The 18338-nt window shown below is 35.3% G+C and overlaps 4 protein-coding genes across 4 annotated transcripts; 1 reads left to right on the top strand and 3 right to left on the bottom strand.

The window, feature by feature from the left end:
* Window positions 1-2911: 2911 nt before the first annotated feature.
* LOC107460127 (serine/threonine-protein phosphatase 7 long form homolog) lies at window positions 2912-4058 on the bottom strand. The gene is made up of 3 exons (XM_016078459.1): window positions 3572-4058; window positions 3277-3347; window positions 2912-3187 (listed from the first exon to the last, which is right to left on the bottom strand). The coding sequence occupies exons 1-3, from the start codon at window positions 4056-4058 to the stop codon at window positions 2912-2914; spliced, it is 834 nt and encodes a 277-aa protein (XP_015933945.1).
* A 4376-nt stretch (window positions 4059-8434) lies between these two features.
* On the bottom strand, window positions 8435-10887 carry LOC107460172 (uncharacterized). Its single transcript, XM_016078503.3, has 6 exons — window positions 10511-10887; window positions 10265-10399; window positions 10076-10151; window positions 9826-9920; window positions 9251-9418; window positions 8435-9160 (listed from the first exon to the last, which is right to left on the bottom strand). The coding sequence occupies exons 1-6, from the start codon at window positions 10848-10850 to the stop codon at window positions 8994-8996; spliced, it is 981 nt and encodes a 326-aa protein (XP_015933989.1). The 5' UTR covers window positions 10851-10887; the 3' UTR covers window positions 8435-8993.
* A 212-nt stretch (window positions 10888-11099) lies between these two features.
* LOC107460144 (uncharacterized) lies at window positions 11100-13566 on the top strand. Its single transcript, XM_016078471.3, has 3 exons — window positions 11100-11382; window positions 12409-12769; window positions 12864-13566. Exons 1-3 carry the CDS (start codon window positions 11302-11304, stop codon window positions 13349-13351), a joined length of 930 nt encoding a protein of 309 aa, XP_015933957.1. The 5' UTR covers window positions 11100-11301; the 3' UTR covers window positions 13352-13566.
* A 467-nt stretch (window positions 13567-14033) lies between these two features.
* On the bottom strand, window positions 14034-15481 carry LOC107460145 (uncharacterized). The gene has a single exon (XM_016078472.3). It carries the CDS (start codon window positions 15014-15016, stop codon window positions 14387-14389), a length of 630 nt encoding a protein of 209 aa, XP_015933958.1. The 5' UTR covers window positions 15017-15481; the 3' UTR covers window positions 14034-14386.
* Between the last annotated feature and the right edge of the window lie 2857 nt (window positions 15482-18338).

Raw genomic sequence — 18338 nt, 5'->3', positions numbered from 1 at the left:
TGTATTAAAGCATTCAAAAACTGCAAGCCGCTGGTACAGGTAGACGTCACACACTTGTATGGAAAATATAAAGGGGCTCTCTTAGTTGCAGTATCATAAGATGGAAATGAAAATATCGTGCCTCTTGCATTTGCCATAGTCAAGGGTGAGACAGCCGATGCTTGGCACTTTTTTCTTAGCCATCTACGAACGCATGTAGTTAATCGGGATGGTGTTGGTCTTATCTCTGATCGACACGAGTCCATTATCTCAGCTGTAAGTCATAGTGATGGAGCATGGCAAAAACCCGAGGGCTATTCACATGTTTTACATCAGACATATAGCTTCTAACTTCTTGAGAAGGTTCAAAGTGCCACATATGCAGAAGCTAATTGTCAACATATGTAAATAAATCATTAACTTTTTAGTATTTTATGGCCAACGGTGAATAGTTAACAACAAACTGATTGTATTATCTAGATTGCGTTGTTATCTTGTGGCAGGCTATTCTAAAACAATGCGCGAGTTCAACATGCGTTACCAGAGATATTGTGAGCCGGGTGTGACTTACAAGCAGTGGCTCGACAATATTCCTCGGTCGTAATAAGCCTTGGCGTACGATGAAGGACATCGTTGGGGACATATGACCACTAACCTAGTGGAGTGCATCAACGGAGTTTTGAAAGGAGCACGCAATCTTTCCGTGACAGCCCTTGTCAAGGTAACTTTTTACAGGCTTAATGCCTTGTTCACAAGGAAGAGGGCGACGCTGAGGCTCGTATAAGTGCAGGTCATCTATTCTTTGACTATGCAATTGAGAAAATCCAGTCTAATCAAAGGGCATAAGGAATCATCCAAGTTAATTTATTTGACAGGCAGAACAAAGTTTTTGAAGTGCGTGAGATGTCCAGCGGTTTAGAGTTTGCAGTAAATCTGCATCTTCGACATTGCGATTGTGGTAAGTTTCAGGTCGATCGAATTCTTTGTCGCCATGTATTTGCCTATTGTGCAAATTAGCGCCTAGATTGGAAGAAGTATGTGCATGAGGTATATACCATAGGAGAGATCCGAAAGGTGTACAGAACCCGATTCAGGCCACTGGGAAAGCCAACAACATGGACTGTGTATCAAGGACCACGACTAATTCCTAATCCTCACCTCAAGTGAGTGGCCAAAGATCGTCCTAAAAAAACACGCTTCTTGAATGATATGGATGTGCATGATTTGCGTGGTCCTAGGCATTGTAGGCTTTGTGGTGGTGAGGGTCACAGTCGAAGTAGATGTCCGCACCGTAGGGGAGCTATTGCTAGTGGCTCGGCTCCGAATGAATAGTTGTCAGCTTGGCTTATTTTTATTAGTTGTGTCCATTTATCTCATTTATTCTTGTATTCAGTTGTATCCATTTAACTCACTTACTCTTATGTAATCTTATTTTTAGTGGTGTCCATTTAATGGATTTAGGGTAATAGTCAGTTGAAGTTTGGTTCTTTCAAGGCACATTTCACACATTTCAATTTCATTAAACTCTTACATTTAAAAAAAAAATTCGAACATAACCTCTCCTAAAAATGGACTTAACCACCCTCAAAGGTTCTCTAAATCTCAATAAGTTATTAATCTTTTCTCAACAAGCTTACAAAAGTGTGCATTATCATCAAACAAGTCTCACTCAAATACATATAAATTTACATTCACACAACAAATGGTTCATTTAGAGAAAGTTTTCTTCATGCCTCGTGCCATTTTCGAACAGCCTTTCTTGACCCTCTTCTTGATGGTTGACGGGCTCCATCTAAAGGCACTTTTGTGAGCCGGGTCAACCTTGAGATCATAACCCTTATCCTGAGCACTTGAATGTCAAACAAAATTAGCACTAGTCAATACACATGATCAATAGTATAAATACCAACCCTAATCAATAAACAATAGGGTGAATAGAAATCCTAAATCAACAGCCATAAACAATTTAACACAATACTATTACTATATCAGTAAATAATGTCTCATCAACCTAAATACCAATCCCATTCAATGCATAAAATCAAATTACTTGCACCAGCTTCATCAGCCATGTCATCACCTGTATCAACCTCATCAACCGAATCAGGACATAAAGGAAGCTGATCGACCTCATGCTCACCGGCACAAGTCTCGTCAACCACATCGTTAGTCTCCTCTTCATCCTCCTCAGGCATAAAAATTCGTGTTGGAGACTGGCGACATCCAATCCCCCTATGGACACTCCTACCAGAATTAATAGAGGTTCTCTACATAGAGTGCTCAGAATATGACTGTGGTGGACGATTCCTATCCAAAGATAATCAACTAGGAACAACTTCAGGCACCGGCACCTGTACAATGTCCTGGGTAGAAAATAAATTATTTACCCACTGAGATGACTCAAGACCCTGAACCCAATCAATAATGTGCCTATACTGATCCTCATTCTATGCCGATGTCCCTAGTATTTGTGTCAACGAAAAGTGCGGTGCCTGACTCAGTATGTATTCCTCATGCATGGTAGAGGGCTATGTGTATGGCTGTATGGTAGGCTGAGTGGAAGGTTGTGCATATTCCTGCGAGTATGGTGGATATGATATAACAGGCTGAGACAAAGGCTGTGGATATTCTTGTGCATATGGTGGGTATGAAATTTGTTGTGGATATGCATATGGTTGTGGATGTGGTAGGCATGTATACGGTGGGTATGCATATGGTTGTGAATATGGTTGTTGTTCTTGCTAACGTGGGTGTTGTTGTGGAGATAGTTGCTCTTGTTGATGTGATTGCTCTTGTTGTGGTTGTTGGTCTTCATTGGCATGCTCGGAGAGACGCAGGTGATCACCAAAATTATGAACATACCATTCCATGCATTGATTAGATGGTTGGTAGAGGTCGACATGTGCACCGATCAATACGGATGCAGGACTGTTTAACCATTGTAAGATCCATTCTTCGTGTTCCACGTCCAGTTTTTATTTTTTGGACCCGTCAGCACTATGTTATGGGACGCGACGAGTTTCATAGGTTCAACTGGCGGGTCTTGATGAAAGCCAAACTGTCTTCTGACCCTATCAGTGGGATGCCGCTCCACAACCTCAAAGCATATTAAAGACACAGTCGCACTCCAGAGATCTGCACCATCGTTGATCTCAAATGGAATAACATGCGGCACAATCCGGTTGGGACTGTATGCGTCCCGCACAGACTATAAAAACATATCAAATCTCAAGATTATAAATGCGCAATCATCAATTTAGTTTAGTATAAGAAAAGTATAAATGAGGAAACGCGTACCCCGTCTGGAGAAAGATCGTCCAACCTTTTCCTGACGTCCGCAGTTGTCCAATTTTTATACTGCTCGATAGCTGATTGATAATTATTTCACCTGACATATTGTAACAACCCGTATTTTTATAAAAATTCGGACATAACCTCCCTTAAAAGTAGACTTAACCACCCTTAAGGGTTCCCTCAATTCACAAATCATTTCAACCATCAACAACAATGTCATCAAATTAAATCATAACTTATTCGTAATATCAGTTACTACAGCAAAAATCATTAAATCCACATCTTATCTAAATTATACTTGCAAGCGAGTGGAAAGCTTGTATCCATCGTGGTCCTATTGACGGCATTCGCATCCATGACCATACAAGGAACAATGGCAGAGGACCATCCATGTCCTTGCAATCATACTTAAATGCCCAAGATAAGAATCGATACATTTGTGCAAGGCAAGCTAAACTGCAACTAAACTTATGAATATGAGAAAATTCACGAAGCAACGGCAAATACTTCCAGTGCACAGTGATTCCAGACTTATCACTAAATAACGTCGTTCCAAATAGATACATTATTTGACATTTTACATAAATTTTCCTACTAGCTGAGTCAGTCAAATGTTGGCGCCGTTTTAGGGTACGGAACCATGCTAGCTTGGTTCTGCTTCCTTTGTGGTTGTTCGGGCCAGGAGCACTACTAAATTGGGTCATGCACTCATTCTCTAACCCACTTTTGCTGTGGTCATTTGATCCAGTAACTGGCAAGCCGTGAGTTTGGAGTCCAAAAATCATGGCGACATCCTCTAATGTAATCATGCACTTGCTATGTGGAAGATGAAACGTGTGCATCTCAGGCCACCCACTTTTCAACCAGTGCGTCTATAGTTGGACCATGAGTCAAGATCCTCCCAATCTGAGATATATGATAGAATCCGCTCTCTCTTAGTTGTTCTTCTACCCTTGCATCATATGAGTCTATCTGGTGTAAGTGTCTCATGTGCAAATTTCTTGAACCCTGGAAACAAAAGTAATAACTAACAGTCAATAACCAGAACTAGTCATTAATTACTATTACTAAATTAATACTCGGTTTAGTAACAAATATAATTAATAATTACTAAAAATCTAAATAATTTATAATCACTAATTGAATTATTAATTATTAAGCACAACAGTAAATACAAAAAGTACTTAAATATACAGGATGTTAAAGATATTCTGATATATGCTCGTCAACACGTGTGATGTTACGTTTTTTCATCTTTATCTTTAACTCTACAATAAAAAAATATATGACCGACTGACCGTTGCTTACATTTTCCTTTTTTCCTTTTTAGTGAAAATATTAATAATAATAACTTTTAATCTATTTACTAAACACATATCCTAAGTATTAATATCCAATCTAAATTTTTTTCCATCATTTTAAAATAAGTCTAAAATTAGTAAACATAGGTGAAAATCTAATTCTGTTTTTCAATCAATAATTTAAATAAAAAAATCTAACGGTATATATATATATATATATTAATAATTAATAATAATTCAGTTTTATTTAGGGCTGTACATGGATCGGATAATATTCACATATTCGTGGTAATTATCCGTATCCGATCCGAATTTTACGGATATTATCCGATCCGCAGAGCCATCGGATCGGATCATATCCGATCCGCACTATAGTAGGATCGGATTGCGGATCTGGCAGTGATATCCGCGGATCCAATCCACAAATCTGCATATCCGCACATCACATATAAATAGCAAGTTTAAGAAAATAAACACTAATGTGATATGAATTTTAGTGTGTTGTTTTATGAATTTTATGATATCTTGTTTGTTATTTTTTATATTGTACTTCGACTTAGAATAATTAAACTTAAATCTTGTATTATTATTTTTTTTGTTATTCAAAAGTACTTTTATTAATAATATTTTAGAATTAAATATACTTAAATGGGTGAAAAATGATTTTTCTTTTGTAAAAATAGCCAAATGAAATTTGAAAATATTTTTTATTGAATTATGCGGATATACCCGATATCTGATCCGATCCGATCTGCATACTTGCGGATCCGATCGGATCGGATTCGGCCTAAAAAATTGCGGATATCGTATTCGATCCGATCCGATGAGTACAGTGCGGATGGAATAGAATTTTAGGCTATATCCGATCCGATCCGATCCGTGTGCAGCCCTAGTTTTAACTAAACGTACTACACATATAAATTAACTAAAAATTTAAACTAATAAAAACTAAAATATCTAACATTTTATATAAAAAATCCCAAAAAATAACCTATACTCATTAAATAATAATCAAGGCTAAAAAATTATTTTCTAATTAAATAAATAATTCTATTTTGAAATCAATTATTTTAAGCAAAACTAAATTTACTAAATAATTATGTTTTTTTAATAAAGTATTTAAAATATAACTAAAATTATTTAAAAGTCTGTTTTTCAAAAAACTAAAATTGCTAAAACGGGTTATTTTTCAAAAAATTATATAAAATAAAACTAAAATTAACAAAATTTCTGTTTTTTAAAAAAATTAATTAAACTAAACATAAAATTTAATTATAGTAACATCCAATTAATACTATACACTAACGATAATTTATCAACACTAACAACTAATACCACTATTATAACTTATAAGTTATAACTACAACCAAAAAAATATATTTTTAAACTACTCCTAACAGCACTAACAATTAATTTATTTATCTACTTGAGAAAAAATTAATTTAAAAAAATTATGTACTGTTTGTTTTTAGAATATTTAATTCAAAAAAATAGGATTAATCCCAACTAACTACTAATAAAACGTATAAAATACTAACGTTTTTTTATCTATTACTAGCTGCCATTTTTGTTCTTCAAACAGAATAGAAATGGGGATGGAGACTCGACTGAAGAAGAAAGAATGAAGGAAGGAGGGAGTTGGCTTTTGGGTTAATGCGTGGGAAGAGAGAGGGAGTTACCAAGTGTCGCCCATGCAGAGCAAAATGTCAATGACGTTTTGTTCAATACATCAGTAATATTTTTCTTCGTAAAGGCGTCGACGTTTTCATCATGGAAATTGACGGCTCTCATAATGCTGTTAATCACACATGCTAGCTCATTCTGGTAGGTAACACCACCGATGATCCAATATTAAGAAAAAAAAGTTCAACATTTCAAACATCCTAATTGAATTTTGAAAAAATCTAAAAAATTAACTAGGATACGAAATATCGGCCTATAATGTGGGCTATAATAAAAAGGTCCAATAATACAAAAAAAAATTTTCCATAACATTATTCAAATCTAACTCTAATTTGATTTCTTATCGTTATTTGCTGTAAAAAAAATAATTGCACACTCCTCCTTTTTCTTCCACTCCCATTTATGTTGTTCATGGTGTTGTTTTTCTCTCCCACTCCACTCACGCTGTCGCGCCGCCCCCACAAACGGTGTCGACCCTGTCACGTCTTCCACCGCAGTTGTCATATGCGCAATGCTGATGATCCTCTTTGCCGCGACACACGATCTGCATGCAATGCCTTCTGCAGCACAGATGGTTCCTCTACATCGAGCTTTGCCCGCGAGTCCTGTCCACCCTAAGTCGCCGACGTAGGCGCTTCTTTGCGCCGCCATTCTTCCATGCAAACGAACACCATCACTGTGACGTGCAGCGCTGCGTGCGCTCGTGTTTTTTGCCGCGACCAGACCTTAAAAAAACTCCCATGTCATTGATTGCAAACGGATATCCTGATAAAATAAATGTAGGATGTTTTTTTTATTAAAATTCAGATGTTTCTTTTATTAAACTAACTGTAGGATATTTCTTTTGTTTAACTTGGAATGTTTCTTTTATTAAATTTGGGATTTTTTTTGTTAAACTTTGAATGTTTCTTTTTCTTAAATTTGAGATGTTTTTTTGTTCGATATAGGTCGTCCTGCACGGTGCACTGAGGAGTTGTGGCAGAAGATACAACTGGCAGAAGATACAACGGTAATAGAATGGAAGACAAGATGAGATGAGCTTTCCGTTGACAAAACAATTACGTTTCGCTAATCCTAATTTGGTGGTGCTAATACTAATTATTTAAAATTCATTTTTTTAAAAATTCAAAATTTTATTTTTTAATTATAAAAAGTTGTTCCACTTAACTAATATCCTAGTTGATTACCTAGCAGGATTGTTAAATTTTTATATTCGTTTTAAATTTATAATTAAGTTATTTTTAGCAATAAATTATAAAAATATTTTCATCCATTTCAAACTAGTTGCAAATATGTCTCAATATATTCTGAAAAATTAAATATTTTTAGAATGCCAAAAATGTAATTACAAATTTAAAATTAATGTAAAGAACTAAAGATGAAACTTTGTAAAATACATGTTTTTTGATGTAATTTCTAATTTTTTTTTCGGTTTTTTATTCATAAAAGAATTTGAAGTTTCTATTTGGGTTGCTATGGTTACTTTATTCTCTTAAAAATTTGCAATTTGAATTATAGAGACTTAAAAAAAGCACAAATTTTACATAAAGTTACAATTTATTTAACCCTAAAATAATAAATACAAATGCAAGTTAAAATATAAATCTAACAATAAAAAATTGCATAATAACATTTTATTTGGATCAATTTTAAAATTTGAATCCAAGATCTAATAGAATTATCCTCAATGTTCATAAGCCATATTTTAGACAATTTATGTTGTTAGATATAATCACCTTTAAACACAGTAAAAGCATAGCAAAAACAGAAAAAGAAAAAGAACAAGAAAGAATTAAGAGTAAAGTGACAAATAAATCCTTGAAGATTTAAATTTCGCACAGATTAGTTTCTAAAGAAAAAAAGTACTAAGAAAATCCTCCAGAATAACAAATGTGGATAAATTAGTTTAAATAAGACCTTCTACCCTAATCATAAAGACTAATTTAAAAGTAATGTGTTCACATTTGCTATCTTAGAAAACTTTATTGGTACTTTTTTTTTTCTTTGAGTACAAATGTATCCAAAGTGTAAATCTTAAAGGGTTTATTTATTACTTTACTCAAGAATTAAAGAAACATGCATACACACAATGAAAGAACCCCGGAGGATAAAGAATCCTCATCAAATGGTCGAATTGCAAATTTCAGAATGATTCATCTGCACATCAAATGATGACAAAACCAAAAAACTATTTATTTATCACATAAAAGGAACAAGGTAAAGCAAAGCCAAAAATTATTTCCTAAAAGTAATATGGCAGTATTGAACTGAAAACCATTATAAAAGGACATCTGATCCAACCACCTCCACGTATAAAACTGCTCTAAGAAAGAATTAAATCTATTGATTGTTTATGTTCCACCTTTGTATGCTACTTGTGCTTTCACACAAAATAGCATTGCTTGACTTAAGTCAAGAAGTAATTGACCAATTATATAGGGAATATTGAATAAACTAATATTATTACCCCAAAACACCTTGCTGAAGCTCCTCTTATTGATTGCATTACAGCATAAGTGTATAATCACACAAGTTAAGGTAGTAAGATCATTGTGCTCGTCAGTCTTCACAAAACCAGATGAAACATCTTGTTATCAGTTATCATATATCATTACTACAACCAAAAGGGGGCAGCTAGAGCAATTCGCATGCCGTTCAAAACTTTGTAGCTGCAAACTTATTTCAATTTCCATACAGCAGTCTGATATCAATTTATAAGTTGAGACTCACTATACTTTAACTATCTGAATTGACTCTGCAAGACTGTCCTACAGCCTGATCCATATCAGAGTACCATTTCCCAATCTGTGTGTGCTCTACCATATCTTTACCTGACTTGAGGTGACGGATGGGTCGTAGAACACCAAAGACAGCAAGATCTGCTAAATTAGGATCCATTCCACCTGCCAAAATCAAGAATACAAAGGTACTTATAAGTCTGGGAGTAGCAAATATTTTTCTTAGCATTTATAAATCATAGTGGTTGGACATACCAAGAAACTTTCGGCCCTTCAAAGCATCAACCCATTGTTCTGCAGCTCCATACAGTGCTGCTCGCTCATCGGTGATATTATGTTTCTTCTTTAATTTCTTTGACACAAAATACATAGCAGCAGCACCGCCATACTTCGCCACTAACCTCTCAGATAAACTGAAATTACCTACATATAAATCAGAGGTTTATTTGCATGCATATCCATCCCACTGTGGCATTACAAGGTCAATATAGAATAATAACTGAATGTAAAGAACTTTTAGATCTACTAAAATGTCCAATCTCATATAATTTCCATGCAATTTGAAGTTCGTAGTAAAGGAAATAGGTTTGATGGAAGTATTTCAAGGAAATGAAATATGCTTGGAAGTGTTGCAATATTTTGAATTTAGATTAGTGTAAAAAGTTGTGATAATTATAAAACAGATAAACTACTAGTTCATTTGATTGTTGTGCCCCTACAAAGTACAATCAAAACCATTACAACAGAACATAATTTAAGCTTCTATATTAATAATCTTCTAGATTCGTAAGAGTGCCCGTCTGCAACAGAGTCTAGAAGTGAAATCATACCTTGAGTGGTGATATACTCAAATGATTCAAGAGCCTCGGAAACAGTTCGATATATGTTGGGTGACAATACATGAACCAAGTGATTGTCCACCCACCTACACAACAAGTCGGAATATAATGTTAGTGTTACGCATCAGAGGCTAAAAGCCGGGCAATCAATACCCGATAGAGATATGGAAACAAAGTAGAGGCAGTAGTAAGAAACCAAGAACTAAACCAAAAGAATAGACTAGATAAATAACAAACATACTCGCGCCACTTCTTCTCTTCAGCTGCATCTAAATCATAATCGGGACGTATCCGTTTCACCAACTTATCAATTATCTCTGCCATACATAAAATTGGGAATTCACAATCACAATGTTGGTTACAACATATGAATTATGAATACACTTACACACACAAACAAATGAAAGTACTAAACAGGAATGGCATGAACCTGAAGAATCAACCATTTGTTGACCATCAACTGTCAAAATAGGCACCTTCTTGTAATCAGACCATTTGATCTCCTTCTTGTTCATTGGATTTACTTCCACCACTTTATATGGAATATCATAGTAGTCCAGAAACGCTAACAAAACAAACACAAGAAATTTCAAATTCAATGAACAAGGACTAAAACAAAATATAATTATACATGCAGATCAAAGAGGATGTTATTGATGATGAAAATGGAACTCACCTTTAACTTTGTTGCAGAAAGGACAGGCCTCATACTGAAACAGAACCACGTCTTTGGACTTGAAACCCTCTTCTGAGCGAAGCGAAGCATTCGATTGCACATCTTGAGCGAGAGACGTGGCAGCTGCAGAACCGAACCTAACACTGTGAGCTAAGTAGGGATTTGAGAGGCTCAAGCGATCAACGAAATTCTGAGACAGCCACTTAGAGTTGGAACTCGAGCACGTGTCGTAGGGAGCCACCTGGCAAACAGTGGAACCACCGGTAAAGCCACCGTAGACGGTGGAGTTGCTCCTTAAGGCTCTGCCTAGAAATATGGCTCGATTAACGACACGTCGCATGGTCGCTATTCTTGGAATTTTGCTACACAAGAAATCCTCAGTACAGATTCTTCAGGGTTTAGGGTTTTCAAATTTTTATTACAATGATACAGGGCCAGGCCCAAACTACTTCGGGCTTCAGTATGAGCGACAATAAGCTATTTGGGCTGGGCCTATTAATAAATAATAAAAATAGGAAACAAACAGCAAGTCGGCGTGGTCATTACGTTACGCGTATGCTGCCACTATAAATACAACCCTAGGCCTCACGATTATGTTACGCATCCATTTAGTCGCTTTAAGATTTGGGATTTCAGATCTGGCGAAACCCTAGTTCTGGTTTTATCTTCGATTTTTTGTAAACTTTTCTCAATCGTACTAGCTGCTACTATTTGGTGTCGATCCATCAGAATCGCTTGCTTTCTCTGTTGATTTTGTTTGCGATTTGAGGAAACTTTTCGTTTAATCGAAGATGTCGCGATGCTTTCCCTTCAGACCTACAGGGTATACGAGCAATGGGTCATGTAGCGAGGCCTTGATCGAATCAATTAAGGTTCGTTGAGCGGTTTTGTATTTCCGTTTGTGCTCAACTGAAATATGTGAATAGGCACAAGGCCTCTGTTTCTGCATAGACCCTGTCGTGTTATGACTTGTTGGATTCTTGATGAACTGGATCTTTCTGTGTTCATGTTTATTTCTAGGAATTACTTAACCGCGCTAATTCCTGATAAGCATAGGTTTAAAAGTTGTTTGAGAACCCTTTTGATTAACCCGATAACAGAAGAATTCACGTTCTTTGAGCTTTGCTGGTAATTCGTCTAGGGTTTGAAATTGGTACTTCGGGTTCTGATATATTAATGTGCAATGATTCTAGACTTTTAGGTCTTTGCAATTGTTAATCCAACAAGAATTCTTATGGGTTTTTTTCAGCTTGAAAATATAAGCGTTTTATGACCGTGTAAATTAATGCCCAGGATAGTATTATTCACAGATTCTACCCTGCATGGTTGTTCAGGTTTCTCATTTTGAAAAATATTTTCAAGAAAGTGCAAATTCTTTCTAGTTCTAGTTAAATCAATATAAAAATGGTTGTTTGAATATCTAATATTGTGGTAGTTCTTTATGCCTTGTTATTAAAACCAGGGTTAGTTTATATCATGCTTTCCAGATCATTGTATCCCTTTTGCTAAGAAACGTTTTACAAGCAGATGATACCATATAAGATGGTTTGCACTCTGCAATGATGTCTCAAACTTTTGCACTAGTAGTTATTATCGAATACTTTGTCACCCTCAAAAGATTTTTATAACGTGAATTTGTTTCTTGTAATGGGAAATTGTTTATTCTTGGGGTAAATTGCCTTTTAACATTGGTTATAATCAATTTTAGTTAAACCCTTTCTTTGTGAAGTACTATACTATTGGTGGATAGTTGTTCCAACATTTGTAGCTATTGTTCCAAAACAATGTGGATGCATAAATCTTGTGCTGGCCAAACTGTGAACATGCTTGTATTAGCTTGTTAGCTTCTTTGGTCTTTCATATCATCTATTTGAAAATATTACTCTGGTGATATAAAGATCCAGAGAGAGGATGCTAAGGTCAAGAAAGATCTCAAGAAAGAAAGGAGAAGGGAAAAGAAGGAAAAGAAGGAAAAGAAGGAAAAAAGGAAAGAAAGGAGAGAGAGGAAAGGAAAAACCTCCAATTTCAGTGATGCTAAAGACCAGAAGCACATTGAAGCAGCAGGGGAAAGCACGACAGAGAGAAGTAAGGGGGTCTGCGTGCAAAAGCTAGATGACTCCGAAAATGAACAGCAGAACAAGAGTGACATAACCGTGGAACATGACCAACCAGTCTCTTGGTTAGAACCTTGCAGCTCGGACAGTATCCAAAGCGGCAACAAAAGGAAAAGGAGTGTATCACCATCTAGTCAAAATGGAGGTGAGTAAGAAAACTATAAAATTGCTTATATTTATTAATCATATTGTCCTGACCCCAATGTTTAACTGTGTTGTTTGACTGTTTGTTAAACCAGCAACGGGCATAAAATTAAGACTTGCACTGAAAAAACCTGAAGAACAGAAACAAGATGATCAATTTGGCTCTACTTCCAGAAGTGCTGTAACTGTGTATTCTTCTGTTCAAAATGCCAATGAAAGCCATCATCAAGTAAGATGTTTCACTAGTGCAGAGAGAGATACATGTGCTGGAAATTCTGATTTTACGCTGAAAGGAAAATTCCAGAGTTCACACAACGGATCTGCTCCAAAATCAGATACGCCGGTGCTATCTGTTTATGATGCCCTATTTCAGAATTGGATTCCTCCTCCATTAACTGTTGATGGATTATCTTCTGATGAAGACTGGCTGTTTGGTTCGGAACTTAAGGATGGAAGGTCTGATACCAAAAGAGTAAAACCTATTTCTGGTGCCATGAGGTGTTCAAGCACATCTTTGTGGCCTCGGGCTCAATACGTACCAGAGGTTGAAATATATGCATTGCCTTACACAGTTCCGTTTTGATTCGAATTCTGAAAGTTCGGTGGTCTTGGTGCCTGAGAATCTCAATACACAACTTGTAGATAAATTTTGTTAGGTAGTTGTCTTGTTGAGAAATTTGGAAGCACGGAGTGCGGTATTTGGTTTTTGAAGTTTAACTACGGCACTCTAACGAGGGAGCGGATTATGTATTATTCTTTTTTAACATATACATACATAATGATTCTATTCACTCTTTCGTATTGTTGATTCCCAAAATATGAAAACATTATGTTGTACTAGATTTTAGCCTGATGACAGTAAAACAATCTGAAAGTTCTCTTTTAGCCAAGATTATTATTCACAAAAAGTGGTATTAGTTGCTGATTACGAGCTTTAGGAAATTTCTCTCACCACCTCAATTTTCTTCTGCGGTAATGAAGTCATAACTCTCGTAACACTGATTTTTTAACTCACGTTTTCTATGATTTTTCCTCGGTTTTCTCCATAGAGATGCTAACCTAAAAAATTATCTGCATGGTACAATAAGATGAATTTAACTCTGTTTTAACAGTACCTCCTAGTTTTCTTCCTATTCTCCTGGCCACCGCGAAACATTTTAGCTTTTACTCGTAGGTCGGTATTTTCTTCTTCTTTATTTATTTATTTTTTTCTCTTTTTAGGTGTGGGTAAGAACTTGCGATTGTCTTCCTTTCCACCATAAATCTGATATAAATTCATCTTGTCATGATAACTATTCTCATTCACAACAAATGGTGGCTTATACATAAACACTGAACAACCACGCTTGTATGTGTGCACCCCATTCAAAAAAACCATAGTGGTACACACAAAATTCAGCAAAACGAACACCACCCCACCACAGAAAAGAAAAAGGAAAAGTTAAAACCAGATGAAAACAAAAGACATTCATCGGTCTCTACAATCGGCAATCTACCCTCGCCGATCTTTTTTCACACATATAATTATATTATAATCTTAACATTAGACTACCATAATGATAGTAAGTAACGTAACGCGCTTCAAACGAAGCATAAACGATAACGGGAATGAACAACCTCATCGGAGGCGTAGAAGTCTGCGGAGATTGTTTGTTGCTCCGTCGTCAACACCGGCGGCTTCGGCGTTGCAACTGAGTTTGGACCTCAGAGAAAACTTTGGCAGCGGCAAGCTGCTCGGCGGCGGAGACATAATCATGTCTTCCATGTTCCCCTTATTACTATTCCCTCCCATCATCAACACTTTTGAGAGAGGAAGATGTTTAGGAAGGTCCTTTGGGTCGGGTCCCCGGCGGTGGCTACTATTATCATGTTCAGAGGAGGATCTCTTCTTCGTTGATGCTTTGTTGGATTTCATTGGAGATGAGATCATGAGGCTCTGGCTTCTAGAAAGCAAAGGCTGGTGATGTTGATGTTGATTATGAATTGATGAAGCATTTGGCAGAGGAAGGAGCGGTGGTTGTTGTTGTTGATGTTGATAATGAACTAAAGAGTTGGCGCGTGACGGATGATTCAAGAGACCTGCAGCTGCAGCAGCATACGCATATGTATTGTCAAGAGGAGTAACGTGATTACCTACTCTTCCTCCTCCGATTCTCTTGTTGCTGCTGCTGGCGGTTTTGATTATTCTCATCTGCTTTTTCTTGTTTGCAGAAAGTAGTGATGATGATTGTTGGCAGAAAGCTTCCATTAAATTAAACAAAGAAAATATATATGTGGATTGTTGATTAGTGCAATACAAAAAATAAAACAGCTCAGTAGCTGCCTGTGAAGAAAATTTTATACAAATATTATGAACAAAGGTGTAATTGAAGTTAAAGAAATGAACAAGATACAATCTCTAAGATGATATATAATAGATTAGCTTGATTGTGATCTTATGAAATAAGCAGATCAGCAGAACAAGACTTAACTAACTTAATTATCAATGAAACGTAACAAGATGAAGAAGGATCATAAGTTAGAACTATAATATAATGGATCAAAGTGACCCTGCTTTTCAAAAGAGATGGGTCTTCTTCCCCTTCATTAATTTGTTAGCGTGCAAAGGGTCGATGCTCGTACACCTTTTTATATATAAAGCAAGATGAAGATCAATGCCCTCAACGGCTATCTTTGTAGGTTTTTTTCCCTCAACATTTGGTATATACTTCCTTCAGTTATTATATTATATGTAAAATTATTATTTATTCATATACCAAACAATTCATTCTGAGACGCTCAACAAAAATATTCATATTGTCAAATACATCACTCAATTATTATTGATTAGGACATAATTCATCTAAACAATGTATGAGAATATTCAATATGTTTTCCTTTTAAAGGAGAAGATAGAATTACCTATAATATAACGTCATGATTGCAAATATTTAATTTGTAATTACTATTAAAAAAACAATAATGTCGCGATTACTCGCAAATTACCGACAACCATTTTGGTCGGTTACCATACATGTTATTTTTTGGCACCGTGGAAATACTAACTGTAGGGCGGCAACCGCCAAAGCATTGAGAACCGTTAGATTTTGTCTTTATAAAATAGCCGTTAAGAAGAAAGTGGCCGTAGATTTGCCTCATCGGGTTGCTCGAAATTGGACTGAGTTGGACAAAATAATACAATCCTGGCCATACACGTCTTCATTTTGGTTGGTCCCAACCTTTCGATATTTTTTTATTGTCCAGTGACCTCATGCACTGGGAATAACCTTGGGCTTCATAATTTTATTTTATTTTAATTTTTTAATCAATTTGTGGTTCTTATTTTATTTTTAAGCTTTAGGTGAGTAATCTCCAAACTCCAATCGCATATCACGCTACTCTCTGCCTACTAAACCATATCTTTTCCCGTCTTTATATTGTAACTTGATTAGCCTAACAATTTTATTTGAGCAGTTGTATTATTTTAAGAAAAATTCTTTTAGTCAGTATAAATATTAAATTATTTTTAATAAATAAATTTTATTAATTTATGTATATAAATTTTAAAAAATATAAATATAAACTGTATTAATTTATATGTATATATAAAATTTTGATAAATATAAATATAAATTATATATTTATTGTATATAAAATTTTTATAAATATAGACATAAATTATTACCGATCAAAAATAATAATATTTACTGGGATAATTTACTTATTTAAATAAAATGTATGAATCCTTTACCCAAATGTGCAAAACAGATAGTTGTTACGTGCATGTGCAAAAACCCTATTCTATGTAATCCGTGGCAACCAACCACGGTTTATGAAATGCACATAAACCGTGGTTGGCTGGGACGGTTTATGGGAAAATTTTGTTGCGTGTAAACCGTGGGAGGTTCCAGCGGTTTATGAAGGGGGCGTGGAAGGCATAAAGCGTGGTAGGCCGATGAGAAGTGTGGAGGGTACTGCTGAACTTGAAGGCCGATGCTGCGCATGTGGATCGGCACCTGTGTCATCGTCGCTGTCACCTACGATATCAACAGGCTCCTGGTCAGAGTCATCGTCACACATTGCATTCTCTACTTGATCAGATCCACCAAAGTCTTCCATATAAGGTAACAGGCCACTGCCGGTACCCACAACGTGAGGAGGCTCAAAGACTGCTGCATTCTCCAAAGGTACAGAACCAACAACCTCCGTTCGCTCTAAATCAGCCGCGAATGAATGTGATTGAACTGGCGGAAGATACGGTCTGACCGCAGGCATCGAACTAGATGCACCACCCGCGTCAGTAGGGCTAGGAATTGGAGCGGATGCCCCAGAACTATCGACACCAACCTCCAACTTCGCGAACAACTCATGGATTCTGATCTCTGGAAAAAGCATAAAAAAATATCTCATATTTTTTACTTTTAACTATTATAATTTCTAAAATTATAAACAAATTATAATTTTTATATTCACAAACATTAAAGTCTTTGTAATTATAAATATCTAATAAATATAAATATAAACCAAGTTTTCATCCAAAACATAATTATAAATATTGTTTCCAAAACAAAATAAACATAATCCAAAATATGATTATAAATATTGTTTCTAAAACAAAATAAATATAATCCAAAACACTCAATTTTCATCTTCATTCTCTTATAAGTTAGGTTGGAGGAAGTTGGGTTTTGGCAAAAAAATTGTAAAAAAATACCCATTACTAAAAAAATACTAAGCCCGCCGGGGAAACTCGCCCCGTTCTGCCAAAGCCCGTGGTTTAAGTGGTGTGGGTTAGGCAGGCTTTTGCTATTTGGCGGTCCCAATTTTTCAACCCAACCCCGCCCCGCCAAAGCCCGTGGTTTAAGCGGTGCGGGTTAAGCGGGCTTTTACTATTTGGCGGTCCCAATTTTTCAGCCCAACCTGCCTTTTTGGCGGGTTACGCGAGCTGACCCGGCGGGTTTAGGCCCGTTTGCCACCCCTATATATATACTATCTAGTAATTTTTTTATATATTAAATAATTATAATCATATAATAACATTGAAATCAGAAAACATATTAAATCTGTTACAGTATAACTATTTAAAATATCATTTTAATATAATCTTTTAATATTATAAAAAAATTTTGCATAAAAATTTTGCGGGTTTGGCGAATTCTTTTAATTTGACCGGTTTCAAATCCTAATCCGACCCACCTTTTTTAGCGAGTTCGGCGGGTTGGCCCGACGGACTCGACCCATTTTGCCACCCCTAATATATATTAAGAAGATTATCACATATTTTACTATATAAAAGTAGAAACTTTTTGTTCTAAAAAAATATAAATTAAATAAATACAAAAAAATAAATTTTTTTATTCATTAAAATTAATTATTATGCAAATTTTTTTATAATATTAAAATGACATTTTAAACTATAATATAAAATATAAAATAATTAAAATTTATTTTATATTACTTAACAAATAATTAGATTATTATATTTAAAATTTATTAACTAATTACTTTGTTAAATATATTATTATATCATATAATTTTTTATCAAAATATTTGTAAAAATAATATTTATTTAAAAATTATATATAATACAT

This window comes from Arachis duranensis, chromosome 8 (genome assembly GCF_000817695.3).
Source record: "Arachis duranensis cultivar V14167 chromosome 8, aradu.V14167.gnm2.J7QH, whole genome shotgun sequence".
Lineage (NCBI taxonomy): Eukaryota > Viridiplantae > Streptophyta > Magnoliopsida > Fabales > Fabaceae > Arachis > Arachis duranensis.
The sequence above is the reverse complement of the archived record's forward strand: the minus strand, read 5'-3'. Positions and strand labels throughout refer to the sequence as shown.

Coding starts and splice junctions, on each gene's coding strand:
- LOC107460127 (XM_016078459.1), bottom strand. CDS start 4,058: ATGATTTTTGGACTCCAAACTCACGGCTTGCCAGTTACTGGATCAAAT. Junction 3,348..3,571: donor AGCTTTCCACTCGCTTGCAA/GTATAATTTAGA, acceptor ATTATCAATCAG/CTATCGAGCAGTATAAAAAT. Junction 3,188..3,276: donor ACGATCTTTCTCCAGACGGG/GTACGCGTTTCC, acceptor ATGTTTTTATAG/TCTGTGCGGGACGCATACAG.
- LOC107460144 (XM_016078471.3), top strand. CDS start 11,302: ATGTCGCGATGCTTTCCCTTCAGACCTACAGGGTATACGAGCAATGGG. Junction 11,383..12,408: donor CCTTGATCGAATCAATTAAG/GTTCGTTGAGCG, acceptor GGTGATATAAAG/ATCCAGAGAGAGGATGCTAA. Junction 12,770..12,863: donor ACCATCTAGTCAAAATGGAG/GTGAGTAAGAAA, acceptor TTGTTAAACCAG/CAACGGGCATAAAATTAAGA.
- LOC107460145 (XM_016078472.3), bottom strand. CDS start 15,016: ATGGAAGCTTTCTGCCAACAATCATCATCACTACTTTCTGCAAACAAG.
- LOC107460172 (XM_016078503.3), bottom strand. CDS start 10,850: ATGCGACGTGTCGTTAATCGAGCCATATTTCTAGGCAGAGCCTTAAGG. Junction 9,921..10,075: donor GAAGAGAAGAAGTGGCGCGA/GTATGTTTGTTA, acceptor CTTGTTGTGTAG/GTGGGTGGACAATCACTTGG. Junction 9,419..9,825: donor TGAGTATATCACCACTCAAG/GTATGATTTCAC, acceptor ATTTATATGTAG/GTAATTTCAGTTTATCTGAG.